The sequence below is a fragment of the Acinonyx jubatus genome, chromosome F2 (assembly GCF_027475565.1).
Source record: "Acinonyx jubatus isolate Ajub_Pintada_27869175 chromosome F2, VMU_Ajub_asm_v1.0, whole genome shotgun sequence".
Taxonomy (NCBI): domain Eukaryota; kingdom Metazoa; phylum Chordata; class Mammalia; order Carnivora; family Felidae; genus Acinonyx; species Acinonyx jubatus.
In genome coordinates this window covers 64,875,930-64,895,843 of record NC_069394.1, presented here as the reverse complement: position 1 = coordinate 64,895,843, position 19,914 = coordinate 64,875,930, and the positions used below count along the sequence as shown (strand labels likewise).

Genomic DNA, 19,914 nt, shown 5'->3' with positions numbered 1-19,914 from the left:
CATTGTAAATGTCATTAGCTGATTTCTCAAACTACTGTATTCTCATAGGGAGTGGCTATTAAAAAAAAATACCACAAACGGAGACATATAAAAATTAGATAGTATATAGGAGAAACAACAGGAAAAGGAAGAAAAGAAAAAAAAAATTTCTTTAACTGAGAAGGAAGCATATGGCAAAGAGTAAAAGGGATAAAGAACAGAAGCAGAGAGGGAGATTATATGCAACTACAGGGGAAAGAAGCAACAAATTCTCTGAAGGCCCTGAAATAATGGTGAACAAGAACAGGGAAATACCAGTAGCAATCAGACAGGTTCTATAGACTCAGGGTGACAGGAGAAGTTAGGGGGAGCATGAATCCTGAAAAAGGGCATTCAAATTCCTACTCACTTTGGTAGCCTCTGAGGGGTCACTCTATGTCTAGTAATGCTCCACTACAGATAAGCCACACGGTAGAGCACAGAAGTCTGTGGAAGCATTTAAAGTTAAGCCTTCATAAACTAAGGCAGGAGAACAGAGCTATGTTTCACAAAATCAGTCTAGGAAATGGACTCTACATTCCCTGTATGAAAAGCAAAGGACAGACGCATGAGAACCTTGTGTGTTAATATTAAAAGACATGCTCTGAAAAGTACTAGCAGGAAAACAGAATAGATTACTGCTTCATCCACAAAATGAAAGCACTGTGGCAACACAAAAAAAAGGGGGGGGGGGGACAAAACCTGCAGATTCTGAATCACATACATGTTAAACTGTATGCACTAAAGAGGCAGACTAAATTACTGTATTATGTAAAAAGTTTTCACAGTGAAAATATCAGAGGTAACACTTATTTCTTAGACCTAACTGGAAGACGCTTGTGAGCAAATACAGTTGGGGATGAGCTACATGTATTTTCTGATAGGTGACAGAATGTTCCAAAGTGTGAGATGGGCCAGTATAAAGCTAGATTTGGTGTGCTTAAAGTTAATAAAAACAAAAACTATGGTACTGTTTTTTCACTTTTAGCAGTAAATCATTCCTGGACAAAACCTATTGCTGCACAGGTTAGTAATACTCACTAACCTGGTCTAGTTTAGCAATGTCTAACAAATTCTACCCTAGCAAATCCTAAGGATCAGGTACTATAGATTAAACAGCCCATATTCTCCTAAATTCTAATGGTTTGGGATTCCTAAAACAAAAGTGGAGAAAACTTTATCATCTTAAAACTTTCACTTTTTAGTTTTTATGTAGGAGAAATTTTAATAGAATGAAACAATTTTACATATATTATTTGTTCCATCATATTCAAAGCCCAAGTTACAAAGAGCTAACAAACACAAATCACAGATTTTTAATGGAGATGTCTGAGGTTGAATGGGACAACTTTCATTTTAAATAATAAATTAATCAGTCTCCATTGTGACGCTCCAAAAGGCAAAATGCATTCCAAGAGGTAGTTTGGAAGTCAGTGTTTTAGTGTGACAGACTCCGCAGCTTTGATCCCGCTTCTTGCTTACCATAGCAAGAGTATTTGCCTATACGCCCCTGGTTCCTTTTACATTAGGGGAACACGCATGCCCCAGGGCATGTGGGTCCTCCAAAGGGTGTCCTTTGTCTCTTCCACATGAAAAAATTAGAGACCTTGGAAGGAATGTTATTCTGAAGCTTTGTGGAATTCAGATACCCATCTTACAGCTTTTAATAGAATCATATACGTTTTCTGTTAAGAAACAGAAGCTATACATAATTAAGCAAAAAAGAGCTACTTTGATTATTCATGTTTACTTCTTTACTTGTCATAACAGATTATTCATAACAACAGGCCTAAGGACAAGAAAATTACTTTTTGCAGGACAAGTACAGAACTTTCCAGGGTGATGCCTGACAATATTTGCATCACTGTCTTGAATATCTAGGTTATCTAAATGACTTGGCTTATGAATTAGAGTCAGGATATTACATGTGAAAATAAACTCATATATTCAGAAACAGAAGAAATTTAATGAGAAAGTGAAAGGCACCAAATAAGAATATAATCTTATAATAAAATCAAAGATGTCACTTTTAATGCTTTCTCTATGAGCTAAAATTTCAATATTGAGGTTTTGTATAAAGTTGGACACTGGATTTATGGTCATAGAAGTTATCTGGCGATGATGAATTTGAGACAACAAAATACTAATAGAATTTGTGTTAAGAATCCTCTAAAATATACTTAAATTCTTAAAATGGAGAGGCATATCATTTGTTCAAATGAGAGACATGTCTCCCTGCAACAAACAGAGGATGTATAGGTAAATTAGAACCTGGTATGGTCATATAAAATATACTATGGAAACAAATAGGTAAAATGTTGACTCTTGCCTGAAGAGATTCTCATAATGATAGTGAAGAGGATTTTTTGCAAGTCCAGAAAATAATTTGGAAAAAAGCTACCGTGATGGCAGAAGGGGAGACATTACACTGTTCTACAGTTGTACATACAGGCAGAGAGGTGGAGAGGATAAGAGTGTACACTCAAGAGATAGGCTGCCTGAACGTATGTCCTGGCACCACTCCTCAAATTCTCTGTGGATGAAACAGTTATCACAATAATAATCAAGACAAGATCAACTGTGGGGAATGAGCAAGTTATTTGATCCCCCTCTGTCTCCGTTTCCTCATTTGCAAATTAACGACACTACTACTACTACTCATCTCATGAGGTTACTGGAAGGATTAAATGAAATACATGTAAAGCACTTTGCAAAGTGCCAAGCACGTTGTGATGCCTTCAAGTTACACAGTACATGTCAGATGATACACAATATTTCTTCAGCCTTCACAAGGTAAAGGTAAATGACCTCCTTCCCCTAAAAAAAAAGGTCAGCAAACAGACATTACAGAGTTCTTTTTCAAGGAAAAAGTTGCAAGGAATATTTGGAATGTTTTCCAAGGTCAGTAGCCACTGAACACCCTAGTTCAGTCTGTACTTAGAGCAAAATGTTTTATCTGAAGTAAAATAATGGATTAGTGTAAGTTTCCAAGCACCGAGAAAAAAAAATACATGTTATATTTTTTAAAGTTTCATCAGAAGCAATAAAAAAAATTTAAGTATCAGTGATGTAAAATGTTAAGTTTCAAATATCTGGGCACTCACCTAGAAAAACCTAACCTTCAAAAGAACATTTAGTATGGGTTTACTGTTAGAAAACAAACTAAATACGAGGAATACTTGATAGTGTATACAATATACAAATTCCAAAGTCCTTTCCAAAGAAGTCTGCAATGAGAATTGCCACCAACTCCTTCATTTATTCATAATGCAGTCATATCAAATAGGACTTGAAGACACTTTACATTCCATTTTCACACAGGGATAGTAAGAAAAATTAGTTTTCTATAAAAGACATAAAATGTGTTCTTTTTCATCAAGATTACCATTTCCCTAATGCCCACTAATATCTATTTTCAGTTCAATTTTCATATTGTTTATCTCCTTCCTATATTCCATGATCTATAGAGAAAAATTATAGGTATTTCATCATGTAAATTGCAATATATCACAATACAGTCTTAATTGCTTCAGGAAAGTTATTCTGGCAATAGTGTTGTTTTTTTTTTTTTTTTTACTACTACTGAGCAAAATATATCTAAATGCTACAGAATAATAATTGTATTCATTCAAAAAGGGAATAAAATAAATACCTTACCTATCTACAGCAACAACGACACTTTGAGAACTGGTTTCTCCAATGGATTCCTGAATACTTGCTATCTGCTTCCAGTCCACATTTCCTCCAACTACCACACATAAAAAGAGAGTCATTTCAGCTTGAAAATAATTCAGTGGAAGAATACACCTACAATTCTAAAACATATTTCTGAAATCAGTTATTTTCCTAATGAGAGAAATAAAGCTTTTGGTGAATAGTGACCTATTTGGCCTCAGGGACCTATATCAAAGCCAAATGTGCTTAATTAGCTATACTAAGTGGCATACAGACATGGATGGTTATAAAGACAAATTGTGCTTGCAAAGATCAACAAATTAAGGGCACTGAGAATTTAGATCACAAAATTAATCACACTAGGCACAATTTCCCTTAATGTTGAAGAAATAACACTAACTGCACTCCCAATGTGGTCTTCTTAGGTTGATTCCCAATGCCATATGATTGGATCTCCCTGTCATTTAATCTCCAGTCCTCTATTTACAGATGCTTATTGGAAATTATACCTGTATTTTCTAACATCCCCTTATTCAAAAGAATTATTTTTCTTTCCCTCAAAAACTGGTCCCACATGTTGGACAGCAGAACAATTTCCCCAACTTCCAAACTCTTAACCTCTCCATCACCTTGGATACCTTTCCCTTCCTCCACCAGTTACTAAATCTTTCTTTTGACCTGTTTTTGGTATCATTTCTTCATTTTCATTCCTACTCAGTTTAGGCCCTTATAATTTCAGGCCCAGATTATAGACACAGTTTACTGACTGCTTTCCCTGCTGCTAATTTTTCCCCTCTTCAACCTCTCTCTCAGTCTCCTGTCAGGTTAACTTTTCTAAATCATTACATTCATTTTGCTTACTATTACTTGCAGGATAAAGCATAAATTTTTTAAGCCTAACATTTAAGGCACTGCCCTTCAACATTCTAGCCATTATATGTCTCTGTTCAGGCCATCCCTTGACTATCTAAAACTTATCTACTAAAACCCAATTTGAGTTTTCAGGAAGGATTCCATCCCATTGTTCCTCTGAACTAAGCATTTACTTAAATAAATAATAGTCAAATCAGGAATTTTTTCCATTAAGTTTCACATAAATTACTATACATGTGTTAATGTTGCCTTCTCAGCACAATAGGAAGTTACCTAAGGCAAGAAACCAAGTTACACATTTTTTTTTTTTTTTTGGTTATTTCTCTACCTTCCTCAATATTAAGTCCAAAGCAGATGTTAAATATTTGTTGACTCAAATGACCACACACTTAAATGCCTTTATGAATACAACCATAATAGATGATATTATTTAAAGCCGCCAAACTCAAATTTTCTTTCAGGAAATGAACAATGAAAAAGACGTGATCCTTGTCCTCACAGAATTTATTTTATAATTTACCAGGAAAGACAGACTTATAACCAACTTTAGTAAAATGTAATAATTACTTCATGGCTGAGATAAACTAATGACATATAATACAAATTTTACTAAATAGAACTAATTTTAATAGAAGAAGGGAGAACAGGGATGTTAGCTCATAGAAAGGCTTCACATATGATGATCTATTAAATCAAGTTGCACCTAGAAAGATGATCACATAGGAAAGGAGGCAGAAGGAAAAGTAATTTAGGTACAAGGAGCAGCATATACTCTGGAAGGATGCAAGTAAATACCATGTTTTAACACACTTGCGTAAGTTGAGGATCTGGCAGGGGACAAGAAAGAGGGAGAGAAAGATAAACTAAAATTAGAACGTGAAGAACACTTGACTGCCATGTTTAATGTACTGCCATTGAAAATAAGGAACAGGCCTTTCAGAAGACTCACATGATCAAATCTACTTTCTAAAAAAATAATTCTGGTAGTATCTGTAGAACACAGTGAAACAGGAAAAGATAATGGAGCTAGAAAGACTAAGTCTATTTCTATAATACAAATGAACAAGGATGAAAGCCTGAAATAAGTGACAGAGAATTGGGGTGATTAGGGAAACACTGTCAAGCAACACTTGAAGCACGTGATCACGTTATAGGAATTCAACAAAGAAAAATCTATGGGAAAAAATAATGCCAATCACCACATAGCTTTCATGTCCTTTCTGGAAAGCTTTTATTTTTATATTGAAGAGCTTTTATTATTACATAGTAAACTGTAATCATTAATAATAAACATATTTAGAGGAGTAAAAAAATATATAAAATGTTTAGCAATCCAAAGAACCTATTTCAGAAACACGTGAAATCAAAGATCTGTATGACACCGTAACATAACAAGCTAATAGTTTCAGCTTTACCAAATTGCTCAAAAGCACAAATATTCAGATTAACTAAGAACAAAGAGGTAGGTGTTGTGAATATTTACTTAAGATTTATAAGACCAAGACAATGAATTAAAAAAAAATTTTTTTTAAATGTTTGAGAGAGAGAGAGAGAGAGAGAGAGAGACAAAGTGTGAGTGGGGGCAGGGGTAGAGAGAGAGAGGGAGATACAGAATCCAAAGCAGGCTCCACGCTCTGAGCTGTCAGCGTAGAGCCCCACAGGGCTCAAACTCATGAACCATGAGATCATGACCTGAGCTGAAGTTGGACAGTTAATCAACTGAGCCACCCAGGTGCCCCCCCAGTGAATTTTTAAACTTTGATATACACCTTAAAAGAACAGTATGCATATAATTCTAATAATCATATGCTATGTATTCTTTATTATATACACAATTATCTATCTATCTATCTATCTATCTACCTATCTATCTATCTAGGGAGAGACAGAGAGAGTGTGAGCAGCGAGGGGCAGAGAAAGAGGGAGAGAATCCCAAGCAGGTTCCCCGCAGTGAGTGCAGAGAGCCCAACATGGAGCTTGAACTCACGAAACCATGAGGTTGTCGTTTACCTGAGCCGAAATCAAGAGTTGCTAACTGGATGCATATGGTGCCCCCATATGCTATATACTCTTAGTAACTAAGTAACTTAGTAACTAAGTTTACATGTTTCCTAAAAGGATGAAGTACAGACTTATAGCATATCAGTTAGAAAATCAGATTAACATATACTCAGCCCAGTTAATGTGGTTACATGGAATATAAAAGAGGATACTAATTTATTTAAAAAAATATAGATACATTGATTGATCGATAGATAAAACCTGCTCAAATGTCTGTACTACATTCTCTTCTAGCTTAAATTCTGACTACAGCGTCCTGCTGGAGAAAACATTTCTTGCCTGAGTTAGTGACAGGGCACAGATGGACAGGGGTGGAAATCTGCCACATTGGGCTAGTTGATAACCAATGAGATGGCCTGAAGGGAGGACTCTGCCCAACAGAAGCCAAGTCAACACAATGGATCCCTCTAGGATGACGACTCCAAAATGAGAGAGCTAACCAATCAGGAATGAGTGAAGAATGGAGCAGCCCAAGAAGAAAAACAGATAAAGCATGAAAGACAGCTGGAAGACTATGGCTAGTTGCTTGAAGAGTATGGCTTGGAAGCCCAAATTTTTATTTCATTTCCAGAACCAATGAATGTTTATTTTTATGTAAATTCCCTTTTCCTGAAGTGAAAGGAAGGTCATCTCCTATCTGTACAACTTAAGTAGCAGAACAACAGTGATCAAATTAATTTTAATTCATTTTTAAGTATACTAGGAAACATGATCAATAAGTATCATTATTTATCTTGTTTGACTAAAACTTTTAGAAGTTAAAATACTCCACTGGTGTTTTATTTTTAATGTAACCTACTGTTGTTACTTGCCACAATTAAGCCCTGGCAATTTGCACCTGTCATTATTTTAGCCTTCCTACATTCCAAAGGCTTTTTCAATCAATCAATCAATCAATCAATCAAAAATAAAAGCCATTCAAAAGTTATTGAATCAATCGGTCCACATTCATTTCACTTGTTGGTAAACAGCCTTCATCTGTATTTCAGGATTCCAGGTTACATGAAGGTGCTCAGGTAGTTCTAAATCCTGCTGCTGGGTCACCAAGTTATTAGATCTATACCTTCACCTCCCAGAACCACAGGATCTAAGATACAACTAGGGTAGCAGAACTGCACTGCTGGCTGCCACAGTTGAAATATCGCTGGGAACTAATGTCCCCAGCCCAACTTGAAGCCACAACATGGTCCTGGTGTTTCTTCTTTCCCTATGGATCATTTTTTCAAACCTGAAGTTCTTTTGGATTTCTTAAGAATTTTTACTGAGAGCAACAAGAATTCATTAAAAGTCAAAAAGACAACATCCAAATATACAGTGCTACAGTACAAAACCTTAAAAGGTAAATATTCCTAGATCTCAGGTGTATTCTCTCCTGCTCTCTTTAAGTTGGATCTCTAGATTTCTTAGATGGAAGTAGGATGGGGAAAATGGATAAAGAACAATCCAGAAACCATTAATATACCAGCCACTGTGCTAAGTCCATTTATACATAATCTTATTTAATCCTAACAACTCTGTAAATAGATATTGCCATTAGTTTCCAGAAGTGGAAACTGAAGCTCAGAGAGTTAAAGTAACTTGCACACAGTAAGGAAAAAATACAAATGAATTCACACCCCAAAATATAGTGTTCAAAGTCAAAGACAGTCTAAATGTTGCTTCTTCCCTGGTGGAACTCTTTCCATTTATGACTAAAGTATATACTGTCATTGGTTCTTCTGTAGCCATTCTCACTAATATTTTCCTTTGTTCTGTTGGGTTAAATCTGGAAGTTCTTGGCCACACCTAGCTCACAAGGAACCATGGGAAAGTTTCCATACCAGTATGAGTTTGGTTAGGTCTGCATAGTGCCTTTAAAAAATATGATATGAATGCTTTCTTTCCTCAGTTGCCTCAAGTATTTATCATCTTATACAAGCCTTCACTCGTTTAAGCGACCTGCTTAGTCTTAAAAAACAGGTCATTTGAAACTGCACCTTTCTCTTACTACCCCCAACTCTGAGATTAAGACTAAGGGTCTGGTCACTTATGTTGCAAACTAGACCAGGCAAAAATGGCTTAGTTCTCCACATGCTTTTCTTGGTTTTCCTCAAAAGGTTAGCCAAAGGGCATTTCACCATGTCCCTCTAATTACATTTCACTGCTATAATAAAGTTACTTATATTGAACAAGTTAATAATTTTTGATACTTCATAAAAATAGTTTAAAAAATTATCTCACCTAGCCCCAGACCCACAAATTCATCAGGAGTCTGATCTTTTGTTCCAGTAAGAGATCCTTCTCTGCCCCGTACTGTTCCAGAAATGTATCGAGGTTTCACTCCAGTTCCTATAAGTTGTGCAAGCTCCAACTGACTGATGCACTTCAGAATCTTCATTACAATAACAAAAAAACTTTTTAAAATTCCATGTTAAAAATGTTTGCAAAAATACTTAAATATATGCAGCCAGGATTTAAATATAGGCTATATTATAAATCATTATAAAAAGCTAAATAAACTTATCCTGAATGTACTAAATTAATGGTTCCCTAAACAATTAAGCTTGCCAGAATATTTAACACTAAATTATTTTATAAACCAAATTGCAAACTTGAAAATAAAGTGCTTATACCTCATGCCATGAATTTCCTAAATAATTTCCATCTGTATGAGCCACTGTGATAAGTGTTTTTATTGTGTCAATGTTCTTCTGTTTCATTTCAGTAATACCAGAACTCACTGTAAGTAAGGTAAATCTTGCTAGTGCTTGGACATATGCATCTCTTTCCAGCTATAAAAAAGAAAAAAGTACACTCACATGGTTATTTAGTAAGTTTTAACTGACAAATCACATGCCTCAAACTACAGTGTTGTTTTTTTTAAGATGATAAATGAAGTAGAAAGGATGAATTTCTAAAATCTAAAGGCAATTAGAGATGGAGATGGGATGTCAAATCAAGATGAGATTTTAGTGATGACAAATGAATTCATACAATAAAACAAATATTCATTGAGTACTTATGTGTCAAGTACTGTGTGGACTAGCAGAAACCAGGTTTATAAATTTGCCCATTCTTTCTCTACAGCTAGGCTGTGCTTTTTAAGACATAACATTCGTAATTAAATGTGAAATGGGTTTGAAAAAAAAAAAGCAAGCGTTGGCTACAATTTATTATCAGACAAAGTATATAAATTACTAGAGGGGCCTGTCTTCATGAAAAACAAGTACTAGATACTTGGTTCCTGTTAAGACCACTTTTCTTAGGCTTAAATGAAATATATAAAAACATAAAATATGAAAAAATATGATTCAATAAGTGTGAACATGCAACATATTTAAATAATATATTCAAATTAACATATAGAAACTCAAAGTCTTAGGAACTTTGTATACAGCTAACATTGTATAGAGAAAAAAATTGCAAACCAAAGTTATTTTGATGAATTCCAGACACATCAATATAGAACTACTCCTTCTGTCACAGCTTCTTGTAAACTTAAACATTACGATTCATTTAAATTCCATCATAAACTTGAAATTACTTTTTAGTAAGTCAGACATAAAAAAATAATTGCAACTATAGTCATGACATAAGTAATTTGTTTCCCAGACTGGCTACAAAGGCGAAATTCTTTGTTACCTGAATGTTGAAAATGCATGCAATTCTGATTGCACATCTTATACCTTCCAGGCAAAGAGAGGCTACTTCAGTATCATCACAATCTTGCAGACCCACACTAAACGCAGCCAGAAAAGGTGTCCAAGCCAACTAGAAAAATTAAAAATTTAAGGCGTATCATGAACATCAAGTGATAATTAAATTTTATGATAGGACTACATTAATATTTCTCAAAGCTTCAGAAAATAAATGATTTGATGAAGTTCTGGGAAAAAAAAAACAATGAGTTCCTGGGCATATTTTTTGGACAGCTTTCTTGGACAAAGGGGAAAAACTATGCAATGTTGCCTGGGCCTCAATAAGTGGTACAGCAGGACTATAAATTCAGTAGAAGGACCTTAGACATATTTTAAGCACAGCATCTATAAATTATTCACATCAATGGGAATTGCCAATATCCAGAAATGGTATTAGTTTTAACTTTACCTTCAGAACCTCTCTCTCTACAAGCTTTGTCACCTGCAGCAATTCACAGACTGTTTATTTCTAAGCAGATCCTTTCAGTCATTTTCTCCTTGCAACAAGTACATTACTCTTCTCTCTTTTAACCTGCTCCCTGGACATCATTTAGACTTATTTTTTTGTAGTCAAATATTTTACATTGAAACATCAGTGATATCTCTGGTTCCTAGTTGAGCAATACTTTAAAAATATAGTTCAATAAAATATTTCATTATAGACTGTGAAAACCAACAAACACTAAATTTTACTAGTAACACTCAATGCCTAGTAAAACTGTAATGTAAAATAAAAAGGACTACCTTTGGACTACTGAAAATTCTAATATCAAAACATGTATGTCTAATGTGAATATTTGTTGCTTTTAATAAGTTCTAATGAAGCAAAACTATATAACCATAGAGATGAAAAAGATTTACAGGACAACTGGAATTTTCAAAAGATCTAAGAAGTTTTTGTTTAAAAAATTTTTTTTTAACTAAAAAAATATTTATTTAGAGAGAGTGAGAGAAAGAGTATGTGAGTGGGGGAGAGGGGCTGAGGGAGAGAGAAAGAGAATCTCAAGTAGGCTCCATACTCAGCACAGAGCATGATGGGAGGCTCAATCCCATGACCCTGGGACCATGACCTGAGCCAAAATCAAGAGCCGGATGCTCAACTGACTGAGCCACCCAGATACCCCAAGATCTAAAAAGTTTTTAAGATTATTAAAGAAAACAGGATTACCCAAAGCTATGTTTGTAACATCAGAAAGTTTAGAAGTATATAATCCCTAAACAAAGGAACATAAACCGTAGTACCTAATTTCTAGTCCTAGCTTTGCCTCTCTGAACCTCACTATCGTCCTCTTCAATACCTGGACTGCCACTATAGAGAGATGCTTTAGGAAGCACATGAGGTGCAATACTTTTAAAATATGAAGTACCACATGGAAGTAATAAATTACACATTATATTGTAAGAAAAGAAACAGCACATCTATTCAGAAACCTGTGTAATATTTTATACAAGAAGTATAAATGGTTCTAAAGCCAGTGAAAAATATGTTTAACTCCACCAGGAATCAAAGACAATGATTTCTCCTATCAAACTACCCCTAAATAATATCCAGGGGACATTGCAATTATTCATTCATAACTGTGTAATCCTTTGTAGACTACAATTTGGCAGTATGTAAAAAGATACTTAATATTTATATCCCTTAATATATCACATCCTAGAAACCTCTCATTCATTCCTCTACCCAGTCAATGCTTGTTTATTGAGCACTTACTACAAGCTAGGAATTGTGCAAGATATTGGGAAAAGTAAACAGAACAGTCCCTTACCTCAAGTCTAGTAAAGAGATAGATATTAAATTTTAAAATAAGTCAATGTATAAATACCAACTGTTAAAAATACAATAAAGGATAAGTATAGCACATTATTAAAAGGACCAAATTTGGAAGGGGCAGAGCAGGGCAGAACTCTCTGAGAAGGTAACATTTAAAGTGGAAACCACTTGGGCAAAGAAGGAAAGAGCATTCTACATAAAAGGCACAGCTTGTAAGAATGTTCTGAAGACAAAGTAATTTAGAACATTCTAGAAATTGATGTTATGTTAGTGTGACTGCAGCACAGCAAGACATAAGAAATCTAGTGATGAGGCTGGAAAGGCAGGTGGAGCCAGAGGATGTTGTGGGTGTGTTAATTTCATCATGTATCATGCAAAGTCAGTGAAGGGTCTTAACAAGGCAACATTTCATATTGTATTTTAAAATGATCAGTCTGGCCTCTGTAAATGGATAAGAGGAACACAAAAATAGACATAAGAATACTAGTTAGGACTTTACAATATTAAAGGTAAGAAATGAGGATGTCTGGAGAGGTTAATGGCAGTAGAAGTGTTGGTGAAAGGAAAGATTCTTAATTCTAGCTTAGAAGATGTTTGCATAAACTAGAACTAATCTAGAGCACAGATAATAAAAGCTATTTATGAAGAATTTTTAATGATATGGGGAAATACTATGTGAGAAACAGCAGGCTACAAAATTCTGCACATAGTATGATCACAACTGTTCAAAGAAAGTAGTATATAAACATATTAACAGAAGTTTTTTCTGAGTGATAGAACTATGGCTGGTTCCTACTCTTTTCATTCTCCACCTGCCCCCCAACCAAACACATCTGAGAAGAAAAAGAAGAGTGTAAGATTATTTAAAACAAAACGAGAAGCTGGTGTATAAAATTTGTTTCATAAAAAGTGTTTCTTATATTTTAACATCATTTTCTACATTATTTCCAAAGATAAGGCTACTTATGTTTTATACTCCACTATTTAATACTGCCTCCCTAGCACCCCATCCTCTAATTCTTCATCAAGTTTCAGAAATAAAGTTATCCCACACACCTTGAAGTAAGAGTAGAATGATAAAACTTGAGAGCTAAAAGAAAGCATAGAAATCTTATAGTCCTCTTTTACTGCCCATGCATACGTGTCCTTAATGTCCGAAAAAGAACTCAAATTATGATCTTCAGCTTCCACAGGTAATCTTTCCACACTGTCTCACAAACTGGAATGTACTTGACCCCTTTTCCCTTTTCAAATTTGACTAGACTCTCTACTTCCCTATAATCCTTAGTCACTGCTTACTTTGCAATTTGGAGAAAGGGTAGGAATATAGGACAGGAAAATGAAGAAGGAATAGGCAATCAAATTGTAAGGAACCAGTAGTATCATTCTTACTAGATCAACCTATAAATGTAAATAATGCTTGTTTTTGTTCTCCACTCTACTCTCTGCGCTCCAGGCGTACTCAGAACCCATACAGGAGATCCTGGGCCAGAAGCTCAAGAAATTTTAGGTAACTCCAAAGGCTTAATTAAATAGATGTTATTTAATGAAAACCAGGCCAAGGATTAATGATCATTCTCTGAAACTTTTCTATTCTTATTTCTTAAGATCAAACATTTATTAATTACCATTAGTGTACACTTTTTCTCATTCTCTTTAAGAAAAAATTTTTATTTGCTGTATCGTAAATAACATTGCTTTTGCTTCCAGGTCCTCACTAATGGGCTAGAGATCACTATATTTCCTTAACTTAAAAACATGCTGAACAAAACTGTACATAAATGTATACTGCAATCAAAAGTTATTAGTAACTCTTGGGGCACCTGGGTGACTTAGTCAGTTAAGCATCTGATTCTTGATTTTGGCAGGTCATGATCTCATGGTTGGTGAGACTGAGCCCCACATCAGGCTCTGCCCTGACAGTGAGGAGCCTGCTTGGTATTCTACTCTCCTCCTCTCTCTATGCCTCTCTCGCACATTTGTCTCTCTTAAAATAAATACACATTAAAAAAAAATTATTAGAACTCTTACCTTAAACATAGGCCTCACATGCTCCAAATGTGTTGCACTTGTAAAAGGTGCCTGAACGTGGCTCACGGCTTCCATGAGTGCTTTTGCTGTCTTGGCCATCTGTTCCATTTCCAAGTTATACAGAAGTCTTCTTTGTTTTTCACTGGCTACATCTGAAACAACAAACACTATTAGCATTTAAAAAATAAATCATTTAAAAATGCTTTGATATTTTACTAATAAAATAATAAATGTCACCAATTAATACTAATTAGATATAGTCGTAAAAAACCAGATACAAAAGGTCACATAAGGTGTGATTCCATTTATATGAAATATCCAGAGTAGGTAAATCCATAGAAATAGAAAGCAGACTGGTGGCAGCCAGAGGGGGGAGAGAGGGAGATAATGTGAAGTTTAATCCTAAACCTTCCGCATCTCCTTGAATCACCCCTACTTCCAGTTTCTGTTTATGTGTAACAATAGATGAAAAGACAGAACTGTGTTGCTTTGTAGAGGAGGCAGGAAAAGACTGAGAGTTGAAGTCTGTCTGTTGGGGTTCCCTAAGCAGTCTCACTGACCTCCTAATCCATGCTGAGATTTACTACCACATTAATTGACAAGTATGTATTAAATGCACACTAGATCATGAATATTATGTAGCATTTTCTTTGATCACTGGTCAGTGCTATCTTCATTCAGAATGTGGAAAAACATAAAATCAGATCAGCAAACTATATAATACTTCTCATTAGAGTAGTATCTGACTTACTCTAAACCAAGTGAAAAAAAACTTTTAGCAAACCGCATTTTTCCTCTGAACAATCAGAATTCAGTTGATTTGGATACTTACTTTGTTTACTTGATTTTGTAGGGATTGTTAATTCTTTTGTTTCTTTCATTGATATCTTTTTTCCAGCTATCTCATTATAGATGGCTGACAGATACTCTTCAGGAAGGTCTTTACTGTCATTGATACCTCTATTCATCTTAATGTATTGTTCCTTTGTCATTTTATTTTTAACCTAGAAATGAAAAACCATTATAATTCCTAAAACTCCTATTTTAAGAATTTGAATACTTTTAGAAGAGAATTTATAAATACTTTGAGGACAGGACAGGGCAAATATTCAGTGAAACATATTTAAATGAGAAAAGGAAGTCACCGAAAATGAAGGTAATGTAGAGAAGACCTATCCTGGCATATGCTAATTAACCTTGCTCTGATGTGCACATATATAATTTGTAACAAGAAACAGGGAAATCGAATAATGAAATTATCTGGTTTTGCCCAAGGTTTAAGAGTTCTAGCTAGAGTCTTTAAAAAAAGGACCATGACAAGTATTAAAAACATGGTATCAAAAAGATTCAAATCTTAGTGGGGGGGGGCAGAAATATGTTGTAAAGATTTAAAAGCTAATTTTACATAACAGTGGATGCAAAGTAATAGCCGAATTTATTTAAATCAGATAACAGTTTCTTTGACTGACTCATCGTGGTAAATGAAGGTTAGGTGATCTGGGTCAAGTGTCCTCAGAACATTTTGTCTTGTTAAGAGTACTCTGACTAGGAATGTCTTACAGCATACCTTCATCAATCTGTGGAGTACAAGCTTGTAATTTGTAAGATGCAGCCCTGTCACCAAAGTTGAGAACTAGCACAACCAAAATGTTTTTATCTGGACAAAACCCAGAGAAATTACAGGCTGTGTTTGTTTGGTTCCAGACTACAGCAATAAAGTGAATATTGCAATAAAGTGAGTCAAATTAATTTTTTGGTTTCCTAGTGCATACAAAATTTATACTTACACTATACTATCATCTATCAAGCATTATGTCTTACAAAAACAATGTACATATCTAAATTCAAAAATATTTTATTGCTAAAAAATGCTAACCATCATCTCAGCTTTCAACAAGTCATAATCACTGAACACAGATCACTGTAACAAATGTAATAATAAAGAAAAGTTTGATATATTGTAAGAATCACCAAAATGTGACAGACCCATGAAATAAGCAAATGCCGTTGGAAAAATGGTGCTGATAGACTTGCTTGATGCAGGGTTGCTACAGGCCTTCAATTTGTAAAAACACTATTACCTACAAAATGCAGTAATGTGAAGCATGATAAAACATGCTTTAACTTATTTAAATATATATATATATGTACACACACACACATATACACACACACACACATATTTAATTAAATATATTCCTACCATCTCCCATGAAGAATTTAAGGCATTCTAAAGATAAGGCTCTTCCTGTAAATTTATAAGACACATAGAAAGCAAGCAAGTCCTAACTTTAAAAACTCATCTTGGGGCACCTGGGTGACTCAGGTCATGATCTCACAGTTGGTGGGTTTGAGCCCAGCATCGGGCTCTGTGCTGATCACTCAGAGCCTGGAGCCTGCTTAGGATTCTGTGTCTCCTCTCTCTGCCCCTCCCCCAGTTGTGCACTTGCGCACATGCACGTGCTCTCTCTCTCTCAAAAATAAACAGTAAAAAAACAAACCAAAAAACCCTCATCTGAGTCAGCACCAAAAATAAAACAAACAAACAAACGAACAAACGAACGAAGGAAAGTTTCACCTGAAGTTCTGATAAATACTAATTAACAATGACATAGGGTTACTAAAATAAAAGACCATATAAGTGCTGTCAGTAAGAGGCTAAAAAAGAGAAACATTACCTGGAAATCTTAAGCATGGCATGTTGTTTTTAGTATTGTACCAGAGACAAAAAGAAGTCTTGGTAAAAAAATCTGAAGTAGCTGTATATTATGCTTGTGCATCTGGGTTGGGAGGTGGAAGTGGGAGTAGGGAATACATTAATTTCAGGTACCCCAAATAAAAATATACTGCTCAAACAGAACACAGTGGGATTCTGGAAGTAGGATAACACATAACCCTACTTTTCCTCTTCCTGCTTATCTTTTATGGAACACCCTACTCTTGACTTTTGTTTTCATGCACTTAAATTAAGCTGTGTTTAGTTTTAGTATTTAAATCCCTTATTACAATGTAGATTAATATACACTGAAAATTAAATGTGTTCTAAGTATGCCTCAAATTTTTAAAAAATTCATTGACTCACACAATATATAAAAGGTGGTCTAACTATAAATATTCTAGGTAAAAAAGGAACATAAATGACTTGTTTAAATATTTTAACTTTGAAAAACAACTAAGAATGAGAAGAATTAGTTTTAAGGAATTCCTTTAAAGTCACCTGTGTTCTTTAAAAATGGTGTCATTTGTTATAGTTCATGTGGTCCTGAATCAAATCATATGGGGTCATGATTATGGGTTCAATATTTTTTTTTAAGTTTATATATTTATTCGAGAGAGATGGAGACAGTGCGGGTGGGGGAGGGGCAGAGGGAGAGGGAGAATCCCAAGCAAACTCCACACTGCCAGCACAGAGCTCGACGTGGGGCTCAACTTCACAAAACTGTGAAATCATGAACTGAGCTGAAACAGAGATGCTTAACCAAGAGCCAGCCAGGCACCCCTAGTTCAGTTTTCTAATTGAAGTTTCCTTCACCGAAACTTATAAGCTGTTCTGTGGCTGCAGGCTGCACATCAGGACACGAGGCCAGCCAGCAGCAGTCTGACACAGTGCAGTTAACTACTGCCAGACCAGGACTCCACGCACATGCTCTACGGACACAAACGAGTGCCATGAAGACAGAACACTGTTCTCAAGATGTTTCCTAACGGATATGTGTTCAGAAATTTTTAACAATCTGGGTCCTATGAAAGAACATTAAAGGAAGTTTCAGTATTTCCTCAAAATACCTTACACAAGGATGTACATGTGACACAGATGCACAGAACACTGACAATTCATTTACAGAACCAAATTCTTTAAAAATATAACATTCTAAAAACAAATGGAGGTAGTGTATTGGTTTGGACCAAAACACCAGACAGAAAACTGTGATATGAAGTTATCCAAATAGGTCAGTATCTGTAGACTGCCTTATAATAGGAAGAAAAGTATGCTGCATAATAAAAACCGGAAAGTGAGCTGCTTTAATTATACTCCCAGCAATATAACAAAGGCAATTTTTAAATGACTAAAATATTAAATCACTTTTTAAGAAAGGTCTATATAAAATCAAGTAAATCGCTGGTAAATGCATAGCTGTTGAAGGTAACTCTGTATATAATTCCCATTCATACATTTGATACATATTTTCCATATAAGCCTTGCCTTAAACATCTCCAAACACACACACACACACACACACACACACACACACACACACACCCTACATTGCAAAATTTAATCTCAACCTTTAAATAAATTTTAATTTTTCTAATACCTCTTGGATTAGTAATAGTTTATTTCACTTCCTAAGAATAATAGATATCATTAGATGCCTATCCATAAGTACAAAGAAATTCTTGCAAATAGATAAATTTATGAAGATAATTTTCCCCAAAGATACTCAAAGCATGTTTTTGAAACTAAGCCTGAAATACCTAAAACTTATAAAAATAAATTTTTTTTTTGCTAATGGATATCAGAAATCAAGTGACAGTACCTTAATATTTAAGAAGGAACTACAAATTTTAAGAAACAAATGGAAGGCTAAACACTGCCTGGATATCTAATACTTTAAAATTATTGTTAATTTTTAGATGTAATGGTATTGTGGTTATTTTTAAATAGACTGTGTGTCTTTCAGAGATATACACTGAAATAAATACAGATGAAATGATACCTGGGATTTACTTCCAAATGATCTGGGAGAGAGAGGAAGGATAAAAGTTGAGTAAGACTGGCCGTAAGTCGGTAACTGGAAGCTGGTTGATAGGCACATGCAGGATTCCCATACTAATCACTCTGTTAAGTTTGAAATGTTTAAAAGAAAAAAATGCCTATATACAGGGTTTTTCCATGTTGTAATAAGTATAGGCAGAATATATGCATATTCTTATGATAAAATTTATCTTAAGCTTTATATAGCTGTCAATCATGGGACAAATATAGACTTATTTTGCAAATGTCTAAAAGTCTAATTAGAATTATTACCAGAAACTGCATTTGTAAATTGTACACTACACCGCATTAAATACTCCCATTTGTTGACGAGTTTCACTAAATAAGATTAAAATTTCAACTATTACTTACTGAATTCAAAAGAATGTAGTTAATGTGTACTATCTGTTACATGGAGCACATACCTGTGGACTGTGAAGATCTGTGGTCAGCATGATAATTGAGTAAGCCAAAACATAAGCAGTATCTGCACTAGCAAAAAGGGTTTGTCTGAAAAAATAAATGCATCATGTTATAAACTTTTATTGTTTTACACTTGCATTTAAATAAATCAAACCCCCTTACTTTTCTGTTTCAGGATTTATGTTTTAGCTCATACTACAATTTTTTTCACGAACATCCATCACTTCTAAATTGGAGACAATCTAAATTCTCTGAGAGCAGGAGACAATGAATCTCCTGATGTTCCCTAGCATAGTGATAGCTGGCAACCCATAAATGCCTGAATTTGAATCTTGCTTACCCTTGGTTGCATTCTAGGTATCTCGCAGCAAATTTTTCCATCAATCGATCAATTTTCTGAGCTTCCCCTGGAAGACGGAATCCTTCCAGAAACATACGAAGAGCTGAAACAAAGTCCTTTCCTGAAAAGTCGTGTTGGTCCACATATGCATACATGACTTCTTTGTTAAATTTATCATTATCTCCCAGGAACTCACCCACTTGAGTCTAAAGAACAAAAGATTAAAAAAAGGATATCCTAATGAAATGCTACATTTGCCACAGAGACATTTAAAAAGTAGAAAAAT

General features: G+C 34.7%; 1 protein-coding gene across 3 annotated transcripts in view; it reads right to left on the bottom strand.

Annotated features, from left to right (window-relative positions):
- The window catches only part of ARFGEF1 (ADP ribosylation factor guanine nucleotide exchange factor 1), a 148,644-nt gene that overhangs the window by 31,738 nt on the left and 96,992 nt on the right, over positions 1-19,914 (bottom strand). For all 3 annotated transcript variants that reach the window (XM_053208616.1, XM_027042773.2, XM_027042775.2), the window contains 8 exons: positions 19,629-19,834; positions 19,291-19,375; positions 14,942-15,113; positions 14,110-14,261; positions 10,249-10,377; positions 9,240-9,398; positions 8,848-8,998; positions 3,676-3,766 (listed from right to left, as the gene is read on the bottom strand). In XM_053208616.1, coding sequence (XP_053064591.1) covers positions 3,676-3,766; positions 8,848-8,998; positions 9,240-9,398; positions 10,249-10,377; positions 14,110-14,261; positions 14,942-15,113; positions 19,291-19,375; positions 19,629-19,834 — 1,145 coding nt within the window. The remainder of the gene's footprint in view (positions 1-3,675; positions 3,767-8,847; positions 8,999-9,239; positions 9,399-10,248; positions 10,378-14,109; positions 14,262-14,941; positions 15,114-19,290; positions 19,376-19,628; positions 19,835-19,914) is intronic.